Genomic DNA, 16,857 nt, shown 5'->3' with positions numbered 1-16,857 from the left:
GAGCACACATTTTGCTCCTGTGGGTACATTTTGAAATTCTGATGAAACAGTTCCCGGTGGTGTTTTGTGTGGGAGAAGGAGGGAACGTGGCCGCCCCTCACCTGCGGGCACCCATCCTCTGTGTGCTCTGCTGAGCGAGACCTTCCTAGGGGCAGACAGGCTTTCTTCTCCGGCAGGAGGTCATGCCCCATGAGCCAGGGAGGACAAGCCATGATCACGGCCCTGTTACGGAGCACCTGTGTGCTTCCCGTGTTCACTGTGGTGCACGCAGGACAGGACCACATGTGTATGGTCACTGGAGAGGACCAGCCCGCACCCCAACTGCCCCAAGCTCTGCCCGGGACTCTCCCAGGGTCAGAGCACTGCCTGCCTCCCAAAGCCCTGCCTTCTGTGCTGAAGAGCTCCCCCATTCAGGGGGGTGCCCTGATGTCAAGGCAGGTGCTGCCTTTCTTTAACTTCACCCCATTCTTTCTGATTTTGCCCCAGGTGCTGCATAGACCAAGTCTAGTGTCTCTTCCTCTTGAGGGGCCTTTCGATGTTTGGAGACAGATGTCCTGCCCACCTCTGCCTTAACCTGCAGCTCTTTCTCCCCTGGGCATCCACCTCCCATCCTTCAGTTCCTCCTCGGGGGCCTCCTTCTGGGCCCCTGCCTTTGAAAAGAGTCGGTTGGGGACAGACCCACACGTCCACACTGAGAACCATGCAGTAGAGGGTGGGGTGCCTCCTGGCAGCCCCTCGCACCTCTGTGAAGGCAGCCTCACCTCCGTGGACCTTTCTGTCATGCTCATTTTCGGGCAGCTGGGGTGCTGAGCCTTTTTCATCCCTGGGGAGCTGTTTTTTTCTGATTTGGTTCTTCCGTGACCATCCAAAGGGGAGCTTGGAGAAAAACAGTGACTCACGGAGGGAGCTGTGTGGTCTGGGGAAAGGGCAGGTGAGCCCCTGCGGTCCTTCTCTGTTGCTGCACACGTGTGTTGCCCCGGTTTCTCTGGGAACCTCTGGCTCAGGCTCTCAGGAGGCTGCAGTCCAGCTGTTGGCCAGGGCTGCAGGCTCATCTGAAGGATGAGATTCACAGGCAACACGTAAGCCTCAAACAAACCCTGGGCTGGCAGCAGCTTGAGGGTGTGACGGGCTGGGGGGATGGACCTCATTCCTGGTCTTATGGCAGGAACCTGCCAGGGGACTCTCTGTGGCTTTGGGCTCACTCACCAAATGCCAGCTTGGTTATTTTGCTTTACTGTTTTAACATTTGCAGCAATTCTCTCAGAAGAAAAGAAGAGACCCTTTTGTTCTCCAGGGAGGGTTCCTCTGGTCCTTGGTTTCTCTCCTCCCCACCCCTGGCCTCTCCTAGTTCTGTGCTATGTGCCAAATCTCCATCTCACTTCCAGTAGACGGTCCCCTCTCAGCCTCAGATCTTAAGAGTTTGCCGTGGCAGGGAATTGTGGTAAAAACAAACACAATGGTCCTTAAAATGCTGCTATGAAGAGGAATGAAAACCCGTCCTCTAAAACTGCTTCCAAAGCAAAAAAGCCACCCGAAAGAGACTATTGTAAACTTGCAAGGAGTTCAAAGAATTGAGTACCCTCAGCTCAGCTAACTTTGGTTCAGCTAACTGGCTTCAGTGAATAGTCCTGCTTCAAGGGGTGAGTCCTGGCCTGGGTGCTGGCAGTATCTTGCCGCTCCCAGGTCTGCAGGCTTGCACTGCCTTTGCCCAAGGCAGGACCTCGGGAGCCACTGGAAGGGGACAGGATGGGGAACGTGGGGCTCTCAATTGGGAATTAGTCCCTGAACTTCTCTCAGGTCTGGACCCCAGGAGCTCCTCCTCCAGATCTACTCCCCCAGTGACATTCTTGGGGTCCCCTTCAGGCATGACCTCCAACCCCGGCAGGGAAGGTGGTCAGCTCTGGGTGACTGCTGGCCCCTGTGGAGCTGTGCAGCCATATTGGGTTTTGGAAAGGCTGAGTGAATCATCTGAACCAAATGAACCCTGCACAGACCCTGGGCCTTGGTGATAAAAAGAAGGACAGGGGAAAATGGCAAGTAAAAAAAAATAGTTAAAGCCTGGCTTCCATCCCTGAGTTTCGAATACAGGTGAAGCCCTGGTGAGGTTGTAGGATCAGCCCTCCCAGGGAGCCCGGTTCTCAGGCACTTATGCTGCCACGGGCTTCTCAGGGAGAGAGTAGTGAATGGATGCGCACAGCAATCTTAGTGCCTAGATGTTCGAACCCCGACCCCCACCCCGAGAGAAATATTTGCATTTTGAAAGCACAGTGAACAGCAGAATGAGAGCCGAGGGTGGGGGCAATGTGTCCCGCAAAGAAGTGAGTTATTTAACTCCTGGTGGGATTTGCAGGCATGGAGAGCATCTTGATTGTTTAGGGCACAGAGAAGTCTATGCCCATGAAGAAGCCTGTGCTAACTTGCTGAACCTTTCTTTGTATAATAAGAATATTCCTGAAAAAGCAGTGCGTAAATATTGTTCTGATAAACCCAGCCCTACTTTAAGGACACTGACCAAGTTTGCCTATGGCAGTATCTTCTTTTTGAGACGTGAACACTGACAGTAATTGACAGTAATGAACACTTTCCCACCACTAGTGACCTGGCAGGCTCTGCTGTAAACATCAATCAGTACTTGATTCCTCACACCAACCGTACAGATATGTACAGTTAGTGTCCCCGTTGTACAGATGGAGAAACTGAGGCACAAGAGGTCAAGTAACCCTTAGGCTACACAGACCACACAGCTCGTGAGTGGCAGGTGCAGGATTCAGTCCCACTTGACTCCACATTCCCCACAGGGCCAGACCGAAGCCTTACAAGCCCTAACTCCCCTAAAATCCTGACATGGGCTGACCCCCTCCCTCTCTCCATAGGGGCCTTAAAGTTTTCTACCCAGAGTTGGGGGACATTGGCTGCATGTATGTTCCTGTATGCAACAATTACAGACAGAAGATCAGCTACTGGACCGAGCCGATAGTCAAGTTCCCTGGGGCCTTGGACGTGAGTGAGCCAGCCTGGCTGGAGGGGAAGGGTGGTGGGTCTCGAGTTCCCTCTGAGTTTGCTCAGCTGGGTAACATGAAGCCACGTGCAGAGCCAGCTGGGTTGGGTTTGGTGGCATCAGATGGCTGTCGCCATAAGCCTTCTTAAGAGCAGCCCCACCGCCTTGGAGGAGGTTGCGGGGGGTGCTGCGGGCTGGGATCCTCGGTGGGGCTCAGGGGCCGCTCTGCCGGGGCCTCTCCCTGTCCCTGAGCCTGAATCCTCAGTCAGTGTGGAGACCAGATGGTGTGTGCTTCGAAGTCAGCAGAGAAGGGAGGGGGGGCTTGTAGGGAGTTCTTTCTCAAAGTGCAGGGTGGCTGGGCTTCCAGAATGATCTGAATGGGGAGCATCTGGCATCACTTCTCATGTGGACTAAGCCAGCAGAGGTCAGTGCCCTTGACTCCAGTGTCACAGTGTGAGACACACTCAGAAGTTTGTCTGAAATAAAAATTAGAAATGTTTTAGGAACTGGAAAGAACTATTCCTTTTGCTGGGAAATGATTGGTACCATCTTGTTCTGGAAGCTTCTCTCAGTCTGGGGATGTAGTCAGGCCGGGGAAGGGCCCTTGGAGTGGGAAATGTGGTTGCAGGTGCTGGAGAAGCTGCTCCGGTGTCCTGGTAGCTGTTTCTTTCATCCTTGACTCCAGGCTGAGCCCCCAAAGCGTTGCAGGTGGAGGGTGACCCTTGCTTTGTCTGTGTTTCAGTAGGAGGTGCCAGTGTCAACCTAGGCACCAAGACCGTGATGTGTCCAGGACTCAGTCCATGAGTGGGTGGAGACAGAGGGGTCATGATCAGAATGTGACCACATGCACCCCGAGGCCAGCCGTGTGGTCCCCTCTGTGCATCATGGCAGAGAGTCCACAGAGGGCTCCTCCGCTCTGTCAGTCCAGCCCTGCTGGCTATCAGCAGAGGCATGAAAAGATGGCAGGTTCTGGGCTGGGGGATTATATGGATTACTCAGAAGCAGAGGGAGAGGTTTTTCTTTCTTTAATTGGTTTTCGCTGTCGAGGAAGAAATAGGTGGCGGTACCTCTCACTATTCACGAGGCTGAGAAGACGAAGCTTTGGCAGGCGATCATGACTGTATCCGTGACAAACATCCTTTCCTCTGGGAGGCTAAGCTAGCAATAAGGGGGCCTTCTGGGTGTGCTCTCCCCTCACCCTCCAGGCATCACACACATGCACATACACATGTTAGCACCCCCTCCCTTTCCTGGAGACCCCTGGCCTGGGTCACACCCCATGGACAGGCAGCAGGAGCAGAGGAAATGTCAGCCTCTGTGATTCTAACTCAGAACAGGAGCCGGTCAGGAATCTTGTCCTCTAGGGAAGAGTATAATGCTTCCCCAGGGGACAGGACTCTTGACTTCACCCTTAATTCACGTGTCCTTAAGGAGTGAGAAGCTCGGACAAAACACTGTTAACAGCCCAATGACAGTTGCAAGAGGGAATCTAAGCAAAGGGCTCTGTTCTGTGTGCTGTTGCTGTATGTGTCCACTAGATGGCGGTGTAGACTTTCCTGATACCTGGTGCCCTTAGTACAAGACTGAGGAGTTTGAAGCAAGTTTGGGAAGCCTTTGCATTTGATTCGATCTAGCTGGTACTGATTGCCCTGGGGTGTGGGCACAAAACACAGAGAAGATATCACCCCTTCCAGACCCTGAAAACTCCCATCCTGCCTCAGCCCAGAGGTGGGGCAAGGGAGAAAACCTGGAGATGTATGGAGGACAAAGAGCTGTGGTTAAGAAATCCAAGGAGAGCAGAGATTTCACAAAGGAAGTTTTGGTCAAAGTGGTTGAAAGAATTAAAGAAAAAGTAGTATTCTACTACCACAGAACTACAGTTTACGGGAATTTGTCCTTTTTAAAAAATTTGCATTCTTTTTTTGTTGAAGTATAGTCAGTTTACAATGTTGTGTCAATTCCTGCTGTACAGCATAATGTTTCAGTCATACATGAACATACATATATTCATTTTCATATTCTTTTTCTCATAGGGTACCACAAGATATTGAATATAGTTTCCCGTGCTATACAGTATAAACTTATTGTTTATTTTATATATAGTAGTTACTATTTGCAAATCTCAAACTCCCAGTTTATCCCTTCCCACCCCCTTTACCCCCTGGTAACCATGTAAGTTTGTTCTCTATGTCTGTTAGTCTGTTTCTGTTCTGTAGATAAGTTCATTTGTGTCTTTTTTTTTTTAAATATTCCACATATAAGCAATATTATATGGTATTTTTATTTCTCTTTCTGGCTTACTTCACTTAGAATGGTGATCTCCAGGTCCATCCATGTTGCTGTAAATGGCATTATTTTATTCTTTTTTTTTATGGCTGAATAGTAGGGAATTTGTCCTTTGAGAAGGCAAGTTCAGTTAGAGTTATCAAAAGCCACCATTTATTGGGTGGTACCCACTTTGTGCTGGGGACTATTCACGTGTCATTTCATTTAATGTACTCATCAAGTTAAGTATTTCTTTAGTTGAGACTGTTAGTGGCAGACTCAAACTAGCTTGTGTCCAGAACTGAAAACTCCAGGGATAGCTTCAGGCATGGCTGGATCCAGGTGCTCAAACAACATCACCAGGAATCTATCCATCTGTATTTCTCTACTTTTTTCTGTGCTGGTTTTGTGTGTGAATACTCTTTTCTTGTGGTAACAAATGTGACCTCATCAGCTTCAGATGTGTATTTTACTAGTTTATTAACCCAGTGGGAATAGATTGACCCCGTCCCATCATTAAAAGTCCCAAGATTTGTCCTGCTTGGATCACATGTCTATATCTGACCCAAACAGTGATGCTGGGAAGCCCCACTTAATCTACAAAGGCTGAGAGCAGAGGAGGATGTTTCCCTTAAAGGAGAGTCAAGGTGCAGGTTATCAGAAGCGGGAAACGACGCTGGATAGGAAACACAAGAGAAGTTCCAATGGAAGCGAGTAATCAGACCAAGTGCAGAGCTGGGAAGTGACAGAGCCAGGGTTTAAACCCAAGTCTGCCCAACTCCAAAGGTTTGGCCACTGGACCAAGGGCGAGGGCTCACCGGGTGACATTGGGGTGTGGGCACACTGTGCTGAAGGGGAGCACAGGAGTCACAGTGGTTGCTAAGGAGGGAGGTAGCAAGGGGTAGAGACAGGCCAGTGGCTAGAGCTTCCCTTAAGAGGTAAGGGGGACAGTAACCTCTAGAGAGAGAACAGCTGGTAGAGTGGGGGAGGAAGCAGGTGCTATCTGGGAACAGGGTCCCTCAAAAGTGGAGGTGGGGGAGCCTGAGTCCTTAGTGACAGAGAAGAGGATGAAGGCATTTCCTCTGGGCTCAGGGCCCGATGAAAGAGGGCAAGAGGTTGGTGACTGGCTATGTGGGGACAGTGCCTTGCTTCAAAGGTGATTAAAGCAGTGCCACCAAAGCGGCAGCTGCCAGTGGACATGCCTAGGGAGCCCCACTCCCCCAACCAAGCAAACCCAGAAGCCCTGGAAGGAGGAAAGCCATGGCCATGGGGCAGCACCTCTGTGCCCAGCAGAGGTCTTCCTGCCTGCACACCCTTGCTCAGGCTGCTTCCCCAGATTTAGACCCTGTACTCTGGGACATCCTGTCCCTACCAAGATGCTTCCTCCTCCAAGAAGCCTTTCCTGACCCCACTCCCTTCTCTGGCAGGTCTTTCCTTTCTCCTAGCTTTTTTAATGTCCCCTACGCTCCATACCCAGCATTTACTTCCCTCTGTTTTGTCTTGTGGTTGCTTATTCATATCTTTCCCATAGTGTCAACTGATTTATAGGCTCTAGGAGAGCAAGACCATATGTTGTATTTCTTTGAACCACCCACCCCACCAGCATTGCAGACCCCATGTTGGTTAGCTGGGTGACGGGGTGGCCAAATGAATGAATGAATGTATGCACGAAAGGCAGTGGAGGGCCACCTCCTGGAGTGGGAGCTCCGAGATGTGTGAGCCCTGTGGTTTGCGCTTTTAACTGCGGGACCCCAGCCAGCACTCATCTCTCCTCCACCAGGGTGGCGGGGGCTTAGGGCGGGTGGGAGGAAGCAGAGAGAGAAGAGGAAATCAGCTGGGTTCCCGAGAAGGCAAAGCAGTGCAGGAAAGTATGGATGGTCCCGGCGCCAGCATCCACTGAGAGCTGAGAGAGGTGCTGAAGTAAGAGGCTTTTCTCCCCTGGCGCTTTGACAAACATTAAGAGGCAAACATCTTAAAACGCAGGGGGCTCAGGGAGAAGGTAAGGTCAGGACAGGGTAAGGAGTCTGGGGGGCGGGGGCGGGTCCACCGATGTACCAGTGATTGTTTAGGGAAGAATTAATGACATGTGACTGTAACCCAGTGCCTCACATGTGACAGGAGCTTAATAAATGATATCAGTTGTCATACGATAAGAGACTGGTTTGTAGTCTGAAGGATAAAAAGAAGAAGGCCTTTGGGCTTCTGGAGGCTCTGGGAGGAGCCGGCGAGGTTGTCACAAAGACTGGGGCTGATGGGTGGAGCCAGGCCTGGGAAGGCAGGTGAGCAGATCCCCCAGCACCCAGGTGAGGACACATGAGTGCAGGAGAGCCTGCTCACATATCATCTTATCCTTTGCCCCTGGCCAAAGGCTGCTAGAATCACCCAGCTATGTCCCACCCCAGCCCAGGCCACTCAGCCATCTGTCATGGGGGCGCCTCTGGCCACAACAGGACCAGGTGAGAGAGGAGCAATGCTTTATCACCATCTCTGACCTCTGCTGTCAGATTCTTAGGTCATGGAGAAACCTCCCATGCAGGATTTCACAGACCTTCCTAGCAGCGTTGGCGATAGTGTAGGGATTATCCCCGCAGCTGCAGAAGGAGGGACACTGCCCAAGGTCAAGGTGGGTTGTGGAGAACCAGCTTCCTGCCTCCCAGTTCACTGCTCTTTCACCTCTGTAATACTGCCTCTCAAACCCACCCGACTCCTGGAGAACAGCCCCTGACATCTGTGCAGGACTCAGGGAGTCATTCACGCATCCGTTCCCTGGAGCAGATCCTGCCCCTCTGCCGGACACCGTCATGGGAGCCAGGGACACACACACAAAGAAATCCCAGCCCTGCCCATGGCGAGCATCCCATAATGGTGAGAATGTGAGTTGTTGTCACTGTTAAGAGGATGACCTTGCGAGCAATTGTGTGACTGATGTTTTGCTTCTGGCACCTTGGTTAGGGAGCTTCTTGGTCTTGATCTTCATTCCCGGTCCTCTTTTATCCTCCCCCACCCCCACCCCGCCCCACCTTTCCTGTTGTTACACCCTCTGCTCCGGGATTTATAGAACCTCTGGTCAGACCTTTTCGTAAAACTGCCTGTTCCCAGTCCACGGGGACGTTCCTCGGAGCACAGGCAAAAAGGACGTTTGTTCGGTAATTGATGTCGGCTGAGAGTGTCCAGTCAAGTGCTAGGGAAACCGATTCCAGATGTTTTTCAGATCAAATAATGTGTTCCTTTGAAAAAACTGTGTGGGCTGCTCCACTGAGGTGGCAGATGGGGCCAGAAAGGAGAGTTCGGTGGGTTCACATCCCAGTTAAAAAAAAAAAAAGGTATTCAGCCACTGTGTATATTGGGGGGGTCGGGGGGGTGCTCCCCGCACGCTTGGGATCTGTCCATGGCAGTCGGCTGGGAGTGTGAGAGGCGGCTTCTTGGATTTTAAAATAGCTGCCCAGACTTGGTTGGAGCCATTTAGAGGGATAAACACGTAAAGTTTGAATGTTGCGGGTGACTGGTTGCCTCCTTTCCTGGAGAGAGGGTGGTGGTTTAAAGAGACGGTCAGAGAAAGGTCATGAGGAATTTTAAATGAGTAATAATGCCCTTTATTATTTAACCCTTGAGGACTTGGGGGCGAGCGGAGGAGGAGCGGAGGTGGGGGAGCCTCTGCTGGTGGCGCAGCTGCCAGGACACCCGTGTCCTGGCCGGGTGGGCACTGCAGTCTGACAGCCCTCCTGGGGGCAAGGGTCTGAGAACGGGGGTGGGGTGGCTGCTGGGGGCCGACGGGGCCGTTGTCATGCCATCTGGACTTTGAAGGTCTTTTTCCCTCACCAGTGCACCTCTGATGCCCACAAGCACAATTTTTTTTAGAGCCCATCTGGCCCTCACCATGACAATGTGGGGTGGGCAGAGTGGGTATCAGTGTCTCTGCTTTACAAATGTGAAAACAACAGCTCAAGAAAAAATATATGTCTGTTCTGTTTTAGCAAACTTTACTTTTTAGAGCAGTTTAAGGTTCAGCAAAATGGAGTGGAAAGTACGGAGATTTCTGCTATGCACCTTGCTCCCCAGAGAGCCTCCCCCACTGTCGTCACCCCCACCAGAGTGGTACTTTTGTTGCAATTGGTGAAACTCCACTGACACACCATTATCATCAGAGTCCATAGGTGACATCAGGGTTCAGTCTTGGTGCTGGACGTTCTGTGGGTTTGGGCAGATGTATAAGGACAGGTATCCAGTATTACAGTATCATACAGAGTATGCTCACCATCCTAAAAATCCTCTGTGCTCTGCCTATATTCATCCCACCCCCGGCCCGCCCAGCAACCACTGATCTTTTTATTGTCTGCATAGCTCTGTCTGTTCCGGAATGTCTTGCAGTTGGAATCATATAGTGTGATTAATAGCCTGGACGACCACCCAGGGCTCCAGTTCAGCACCCTCTTCCCTGGGCAAAGGTTCAGAAACGCTGTCTGTCTTTGCCCAAGCTAGTCGTCCCGTGGCTTAGCGTCCCTTCTGGGGATCGTCCTTCCCTTAACTGGGCATTTCTGCTGCCTCCTGGGAGCGAACGGATCCACCCACACCTGCCCCTGGGCTCAGTTTCAGTGTTCTCACCACTTGTTTTCTCGTCTGTCTTTCCAACTACAAGGTAAACTCCCTGCGGGCAGAGAGACCTTTGTTTGCTTGGGAGACAGGCAGGGAAAACAGCAGCTCCCTGGCAGTGAGATTCATGCTCTGATACAGAGTTAAGTGCTGGGGGCGGGGTGGTCTCTGCGTAACAAGAGTGAGAGCGTGCAATTCTCAAAGCCCTTTCCCTGTCACAATGGTCCTTATCTCTGACCAGTCCTAAGAGGTGGGCCAGGCGGGTGTCTCTGCCCATGATGCGGAACCGAGGCCTCATTTGAGTAGCATCAAGTCTTGCGGACATTAGTTGGCCCTAACACTCGGAGATGTTAAGTGATGAGACCAGAGCTCAGATGCTCTGGCCCCTATACTGTGCTCTTTCCCATGGCTCCTCCATCCCGATGATCTCCAGCATTTAATCCAGGGTGACGTTTACGGAACGTTTTCTATGCAGTAGCCTGGTTCTGTGCTGGGTGCCATATGAGCATTGTCGCACTAAAGCCTTACCACCACCAGCACAGTGAGGGATGATTGCTTTCGTTTTACAGGTCAGAAATCTGAGGCATGGAAAGCTTCCATAGCTCATGAGAGGCAGAGTCAGGATCTGAACCCAGGTCTGGGTGGGCTCCAAAGCTCAGGCCCTGACCACACCACAGCACCACCACCTAAGGGATGGAGGGTGACTTGCGGTGAGCCTCAAATGCCCGAGCTGTTTCCTGACTGCCATCTCAGCCTCCCGGCTCCAGGTCCAGGCAGAAGCCAGCCCCTAAACCAACACAGGCAAGGAGTGGGCTGTGGAGTTCCTCTTGTTCTGTCGCCTCCCTTTACAAATGGGCTAATGGGAGGCTTGCAATATCAAGTGATTTAGCAAAGGGACAGGTTGGGGGACGTGCAGAGGTGTGAACAAATCAGAGACTGCTTCCTCCCCACCTACACGTCAGCACCGCTGTAGTCAGGAGACTCCATCGGCCGTTCTAATTCCCAGGCCTGAGTTCTGCCCACCACATCGGGAAGGCAGGGACCCTTGACTTGCCTGTAGAGGCAGACAAGGCCCAGAGGACAGGCAGGGAGAAGGGCCAGGCCAGGCTCCTAGGCTCGACTCTCCAGGCCCTGCTAGTGGGAAGGCTTAGATGGCCTCCTGTGTCTCCTGGGGCTGCAATGACAAGAGCTGACACCAGGGGGAGACAGGCGACCATCATCTGGCCCAGGGCAAGTTGAGTGGCCTGGGTGGCCAGGGTCTCAGGTGCAGGGAGGCACTGGCCAGGGTGGTGGGACTGTGGAGACCGATCTGGTAATGGAGAAACGGAGGGTCCTTGATTTGGGTTGAGTGTGCATGCCTCTGTACCCCATGCTCACCACTCCTTTTGCCAGCTGGCTGTGGAAATGCCTTTCTATTCAAATACAAATATGCCTGGACTGGGATTCCTTACACCAGGGGCCAGTACCTCGAAATGCCCTCAGGGGCCAGGCCCCCCATCAGGTGGGGGAAACAGCCCATTAGAGGGCAAGGAGGAGGGGTCAGGCAGACCTGCATGCAGAGGCTGCCCCTCACATCCCACCTGGTAGTAAAAAGATGTTTCAAATTGTGCTGGTGGCCCTCTTTCCACTGCGTTTTGCTCCCCTGCAGACTTGACCTGCAGAGTATGAATAGCCTGGGTGGGGACTGAGAATGGCTAGGTGTGGGGGCTGACTCCCTTGGTTTACAGAGCACTTGGAGCCCGAGGGTTGGTATGAGAAGCATCCAGGGCCCAGGCTTTGCACAGACCTTTTCTTCCATCCTAGTTTGTTGCTCGTAATGCCATGACCTTGGGTAAGTTACTTCTTGTCTCTGAGATTCCTTTTCCTCACCTTCGAATGGGTATAAGATCCATTTCTGGTAAGGTCAGCAGTCAGTCATCCATTCTCATCTTTCTTGGCTACGGCATTTGCCCAACTGGTCACCTCCTCCTCTGAGGCACTTTTTCTCCCCTGGCTTCTGGGATCCACATGCTCCGGATCTGCCTTCTCCCTTTCTGGCTCTTGGCATCTCAGTCCCCTTTGCTGGGTGCTCCCCCTCTCACCAGCCTCTCCATGTGGGATATCTCAGGCCTTGGTGTTTGATCTGCTGGTCATCTTCATCTACCCTTTCTCCCTTGGTAGTCTCATCCAGTGTCACAACTTTCTATGTCATCTATATGATTTACTCACATGGCCACTGGGGTGTCTGATAGACCTCACAGATGACATGTCCCACCCCATTGCCCAGTCTCCATTCTCCCCAAACCAGCTCTGTCTGCTGCCTTCCCCATCTCGGGAAAGAGCAGGTCCAGCCTCCCAGCTGTGTCTCTGGGACACCTGGAGTCATCAATCACTGCTCCTTCTCTCCCGCCAGACATCTAATCTGCCAGGGAACCCTCTTGGCTTTGCTTTCAGAATCTATCCAGAAGCTGACCACCTCTCCTCTCCTCCACTGTTAACAACCTGGCCAAGGCCACCCCCGCCCCTACCTGGATCATTGCAACAGCCTCCTACCGGGTCTCCTGGGTACCACGCCTGCCTAAATGCCCAGTGAATCCTGAACAGAGCAGTAGGAGTGAGCCTTTAAATCTCCAGGTCAGATCAGTTCACTCCTTTGCTCAAAAGGCTTCGATTTCTCCCCAGGTGACTGGAATAAGAGCCAAAGAGCTCACAATAGCTTAGAAGACCTGGGATAACCTGGCCCCTTATCCCTCCTCTGCCCTCGACTCCTGCCATGTTGGCCTTGCTCGCTGCTCCAGGCCCCCTGGCCTCTCATCTGCTTCTTGACCGCAACGGCCATGCTTGAGGGCCTCTGCACGTCCCTGGTCCCCCCTCCCCCCGCCATCTTGCATCTTCATGGCTCATCCTCACCCCCTTCAGATTCTGCTTACATGTCTTCTCAAGGAGGCCTTCCCATCCCCCAGCCCTGGCACCCCTGAGCCCCCTTCTTCCTCTCTGATTCTGTCGTATGTATCACCTTCTAACCTGCACATGGTGTCTTCATTGATTATGTTTATGTGTTTGTTTTGTCTGTTCCCACTCCCACCCCAAAGCTGGGATATACACTCCATGAGGATAAGAATCTTTTGGTTTATTCATTGGTGTATCCCAAACACTAGAACAGTCCCTACCGCACGGCAGACACTTAATAAATATTTGTTGCATGAAGATTATTGCATGATGATTACGAGAGATGATGTCTGTAAAGCCTGCCAGTGCTGACACCAGAAGCAATCAGTAAATGATGATGGTGGTGGTGATGGTGGTGGTGGTGGCAGTGGTGGTGGTTATAATAATCTTCAATGCCCAGGTGACTTAGTGCAGCCTTGACATGGCTAGAGGACATGGGATACACGGCAGAGGGTTGTGAGGGTTTTGGGGAGGGGGTTAAGGAAAGATGACAGAGGAGGGAGGTAGAAGGGAAATAACTTTATTCCTCTTTGAAAAGGAATAAATCTCTATGGCTGCACACAGTGCTATGCAAAGAGTAGACATTCAGTAAATCTGTGGAATGGATGAATAAATCCCTTGCCTTCTCAGTATGTGCAGAGATGACTTGGGAAACTGGGCAAGCAGCCTTGGCAGAAAGTTTTGGGGGCTGGACTGAAATAGGAGTGGTGGAAGGAAGAAAGGCTGTAATCTCCGGAGGCTGGACAGAGGAGGGCAGTCTGTGGCAGTGTCTTCCCAGATGGTGCCCAGAGCTAACCACCCTCTGCTCGGGATCCCACCATCCTGCCTGGTACTGACCTTTGGGGCCCCCTAGGCAACTGGACTGAAGAGAAGATCTGCGTCTCTAGGGAGCTAAAGTCCCAGGTTCCTTCGTCTTCATGCAAACCTGGCATCTGGTGAAATGTAGTGCCAGCGAGACTGCCTCTAGTTCTTGTTGCAGGTAGAGTGATGGTTAATTTCAGGTTTGGAATCTAATCCCTTGATTTCGAACGTGCTAAGCTGTTCGCCAGCTCTCCATGCATCTGGCGCTCCCCATCCTCCACCTCCCCCATCTCAGATGGGAAACAAAGCCACGTGAGGTGTACCTTTTTCAGTGTGTAATCGTGGAACAGCTATTTCCTCCTCCCTGTTCATTTCTTCCATTCACTAGCAAAAACTAGGGCTCCATGGATAGGTGCCTGCAAGGCTGAGATCTCCTGAAAGGCAGGAGCGGCAGGTCACGTCCTGCATCTCCCTGGCAACCATCTCTGACCTGGCCCTGCAGACTCCAGCCTCAGGACCGTTAGACGGGTGAATGCGGAACCCCACCTCTATGTGGAATTCAGACGATTTAGAGCAGTCAACGTAAAACCAAAACCACGAAGCCATAAAATAGCTAGAAAAGCAACATACAGATAAATATTTGTCTGATTGCAGGGGAGAGAAGGTCTGCCTAGGCATAAAAATCAAAAGACAAATTCATAAAGGGAAATAAGGATGCACGTGAGTTACAACAATATTTGAAACTTCTGCATTTTAAAAAAATGCCGTAAACAAAATAAAAATCCAACGACAAACTGAGAGAACATATGTGCCACAAATATGGCAAAGGATTATTATCTTTATGCATAAAGAGCTCTTATAAATCAAAAAGGATAAGATGAATATCGCAGAGAAAAAGAGGGCAAAGGATGTTAACAGGTGAGGACAGAAAGAAGAAAGTTCATTAAACATAGGAGGGGAATGCTCAATTCCATTCATAATTAGAAGAAATACAATTTTTAAAAACACTATAGACTTTATTTAAAACCTACCAAATTTGCACTTTGGGTTTTTTTTTTTTTAAGGGGAGTATACATTACAGGTAGAAATACAAATTGCTTCAATCTTCCTGGAGGGTGATTTGATAATGCATATTAAAATTATTCACCTGTTCGTTGTGTTTGAACAAAAATTGTAGTTCTATGAATTTGTTCTAATCTGATTACTTAATCAGAGACATACACATAGGTTGATGTAAAAGGAGTTCATTGTAGGGTTATTTAAAATAGCGAGAGAGAAAAAGGAAAACTGTCTAAACATTCAACAATGGATTGGTTAAATAGAATATGTTCTATCCATATGAAAAAGTACCATGTTGCTATTAAGAATCATGTTCTTGAGGAATATTTAAGGCTATTGGAAAGTCTTACAATATGTTTTTAGGTGAAAGAAACCAAATGATAAAACAGTAATTTCACTATAGTCCCAATTTTCAAAAATTATATCTTTTTATGCATGCAAAAAAAAAAACCCCTAGACAAATGAAGAATACATCAAAATGTTAACACTGGATCGCCTCGAGTGGTGGGATTAAGGGTGATTTTTATTTTCTCCTTTACACTTGTCTGCAATTTCCATATGTTCTCCAGTGAATGTGTATTACTTTAATAATAAGGAAAAAAATGCTATTTGGGGAGAAAAAAAAGTGAATGCTAAGAGGAAAAGGCTTCAGCTACCCAAATGGTCTGAGTGCTGGTTGCTGTGGAAACTGTAACTTTGAATTGCCCAACTTTTTGTGAATTACTTCTCTGCTCTGCAGGGCTGGAGTTGGGGCTGGATTCAGTATTATCGGGGTGGGCGTGGGCATGCGTCCAGGAGGGTGGTAAAAACTGAGGGGCCCTGGCTCAATGAAAGGCTCACAGGAGGGCCCTGGGTTTCCTTCTGACTCCCGCTCCCCTTCCAGGTACGGAGGGACCTGGCATCCCATGTGCAAACCTACCAGGGAACCAAGAAGAAACCCACTGCTTCCCTGAATAGGGTTCCCCCAGTGCCTTGGTGGAGTATTGATGGTTCTCATTAATCAGACTTGCCTGACTGCCAGCCTGGCATCTAAAGATGGGGTCCCAGCAGTGATGGGGGAAGGTAGGGCACAGAACTGACACAGCTGAGTCCCAGGGACAGTTCACTTAAAAGTGGGGCATTTAAACAAAAGTCCCAGCCCCAGTTTGAGCCTTGACCATGTGCCATCTTGCCTGCCTTCTCTTTACCACCTGGAGAGCAATCCCTGCTTTGAAGGGGAGTCGAGGATGAAGCAAGAGCCCCAGGGCCTTTCAGGAAGCTGGGAGGCTGGGTACCCTGAGTGCAAGGCACTTTCAGATGCCTATTCTCGGAACACGAATGTCTTGCTGCCATTTGTGAATCCTGCTCCGAGCTCTAGGGTGTGGAGAACTGGTTGATTTATAGATCGAGGCAGCCACAAGTTGGAATTTTAAAAAGCAATGTGTCCTTTGAGCAGGAGCCCGGGCTGGGGGCTCTGCAGGCTGTCGCTTTGTCCCAGGGACCAGATGGAACTTGTTTTTCTGTTCACTTGGGGGTTTAACCCTTCGTGCACTCCCTCCCCTCCAGCCCCATTCAGGAATCACTGCCTTTGGGGCAAGGAGTCAGCCATGACAAAGAATCCACGCGTTTGAGCCTCAAAGACATTTATTGGAAATGCTTCGTCTTTTCGGTCCCCTGCCTTTGCCGGATTATTTTGTTTTCTTTAGCACAGTGACATGTGCCAGGCCATGTTCTAAGCACTTTAGAAATATTAACCCATTTACTCTTCACAATCACTATTATCCTAGGTTTACAGATGAATAAACTGAGGCACAGATAGGTTAAGCAATTTGCCCAAGGTCACACAGCTGGTGAATGATGAAGCCGGGATTTGAAGCCCAACTGTCTGGTTCCCAAATTTGTGTGTTTAATCACAAAATCGTGGCTGCCTCTCATGTAGCAGGCGAATGGATTCTGCTCTTAACTGTTCTGAGTTGCTGGGCTGATTCTTCCCGCTTAAGCCATGAGCGCGTAAGGCACCATCAGCTTGGGATGGAATCCAAGTCCCAGGTGTTTGTGCCTGAAATACCACTGTCATCCTGGGTCTATCTCACCTGTTACTCCTTCAGGCTCATCAGGCTTTGAAACCCCTATTTATGAGGTCCATGCAAGGTAACAAGAGGGGTCTAGGGTTTAATGCCCACGTCTACTCCACCCACAGCATGTGTGAACCCAGTGGGGTCCAGGGTCCCTGAGTT

The 16,857-nt window shown here is 50.5% G+C and overlaps 1 protein-coding gene across 4 annotated transcripts in view; it reads left to right on the top strand.

Moving 5' to 3' along the window:
- The window catches only part of PEBP4 (phosphatidylethanolamine binding protein 4), a 228,230-nt gene that overhangs the window by 45,392 nt on the left and 165,981 nt on the right, over positions 1 to 16,857 (top strand). For all 4 annotated transcript variants that reach the window (XM_031442216.2, XM_010995936.2, XM_031442219.2 and 1 more), the window contains one exon: positions 2,874 to 3,000. In XM_031442216.2, coding sequence (XP_031298076.1) covers positions 2,874 to 3,000 — 127 coding nt within the window. The remainder of the gene's footprint in view (positions 1 to 2,873; positions 3,001 to 16,857) is intronic.

The sequence above is a fragment of the Camelus dromedarius genome, chromosome 36 (assembly GCF_036321535.1).
Source record: "Camelus dromedarius isolate mCamDro1 chromosome 36, mCamDro1.pat, whole genome shotgun sequence".
Classification (NCBI taxonomy): Eukaryota; Metazoa; Chordata; class Mammalia; order Artiodactyla; family Camelidae; genus Camelus; species Camelus dromedarius.
This window is presented reverse-complemented; position numbering and strand designations above follow the sequence as displayed.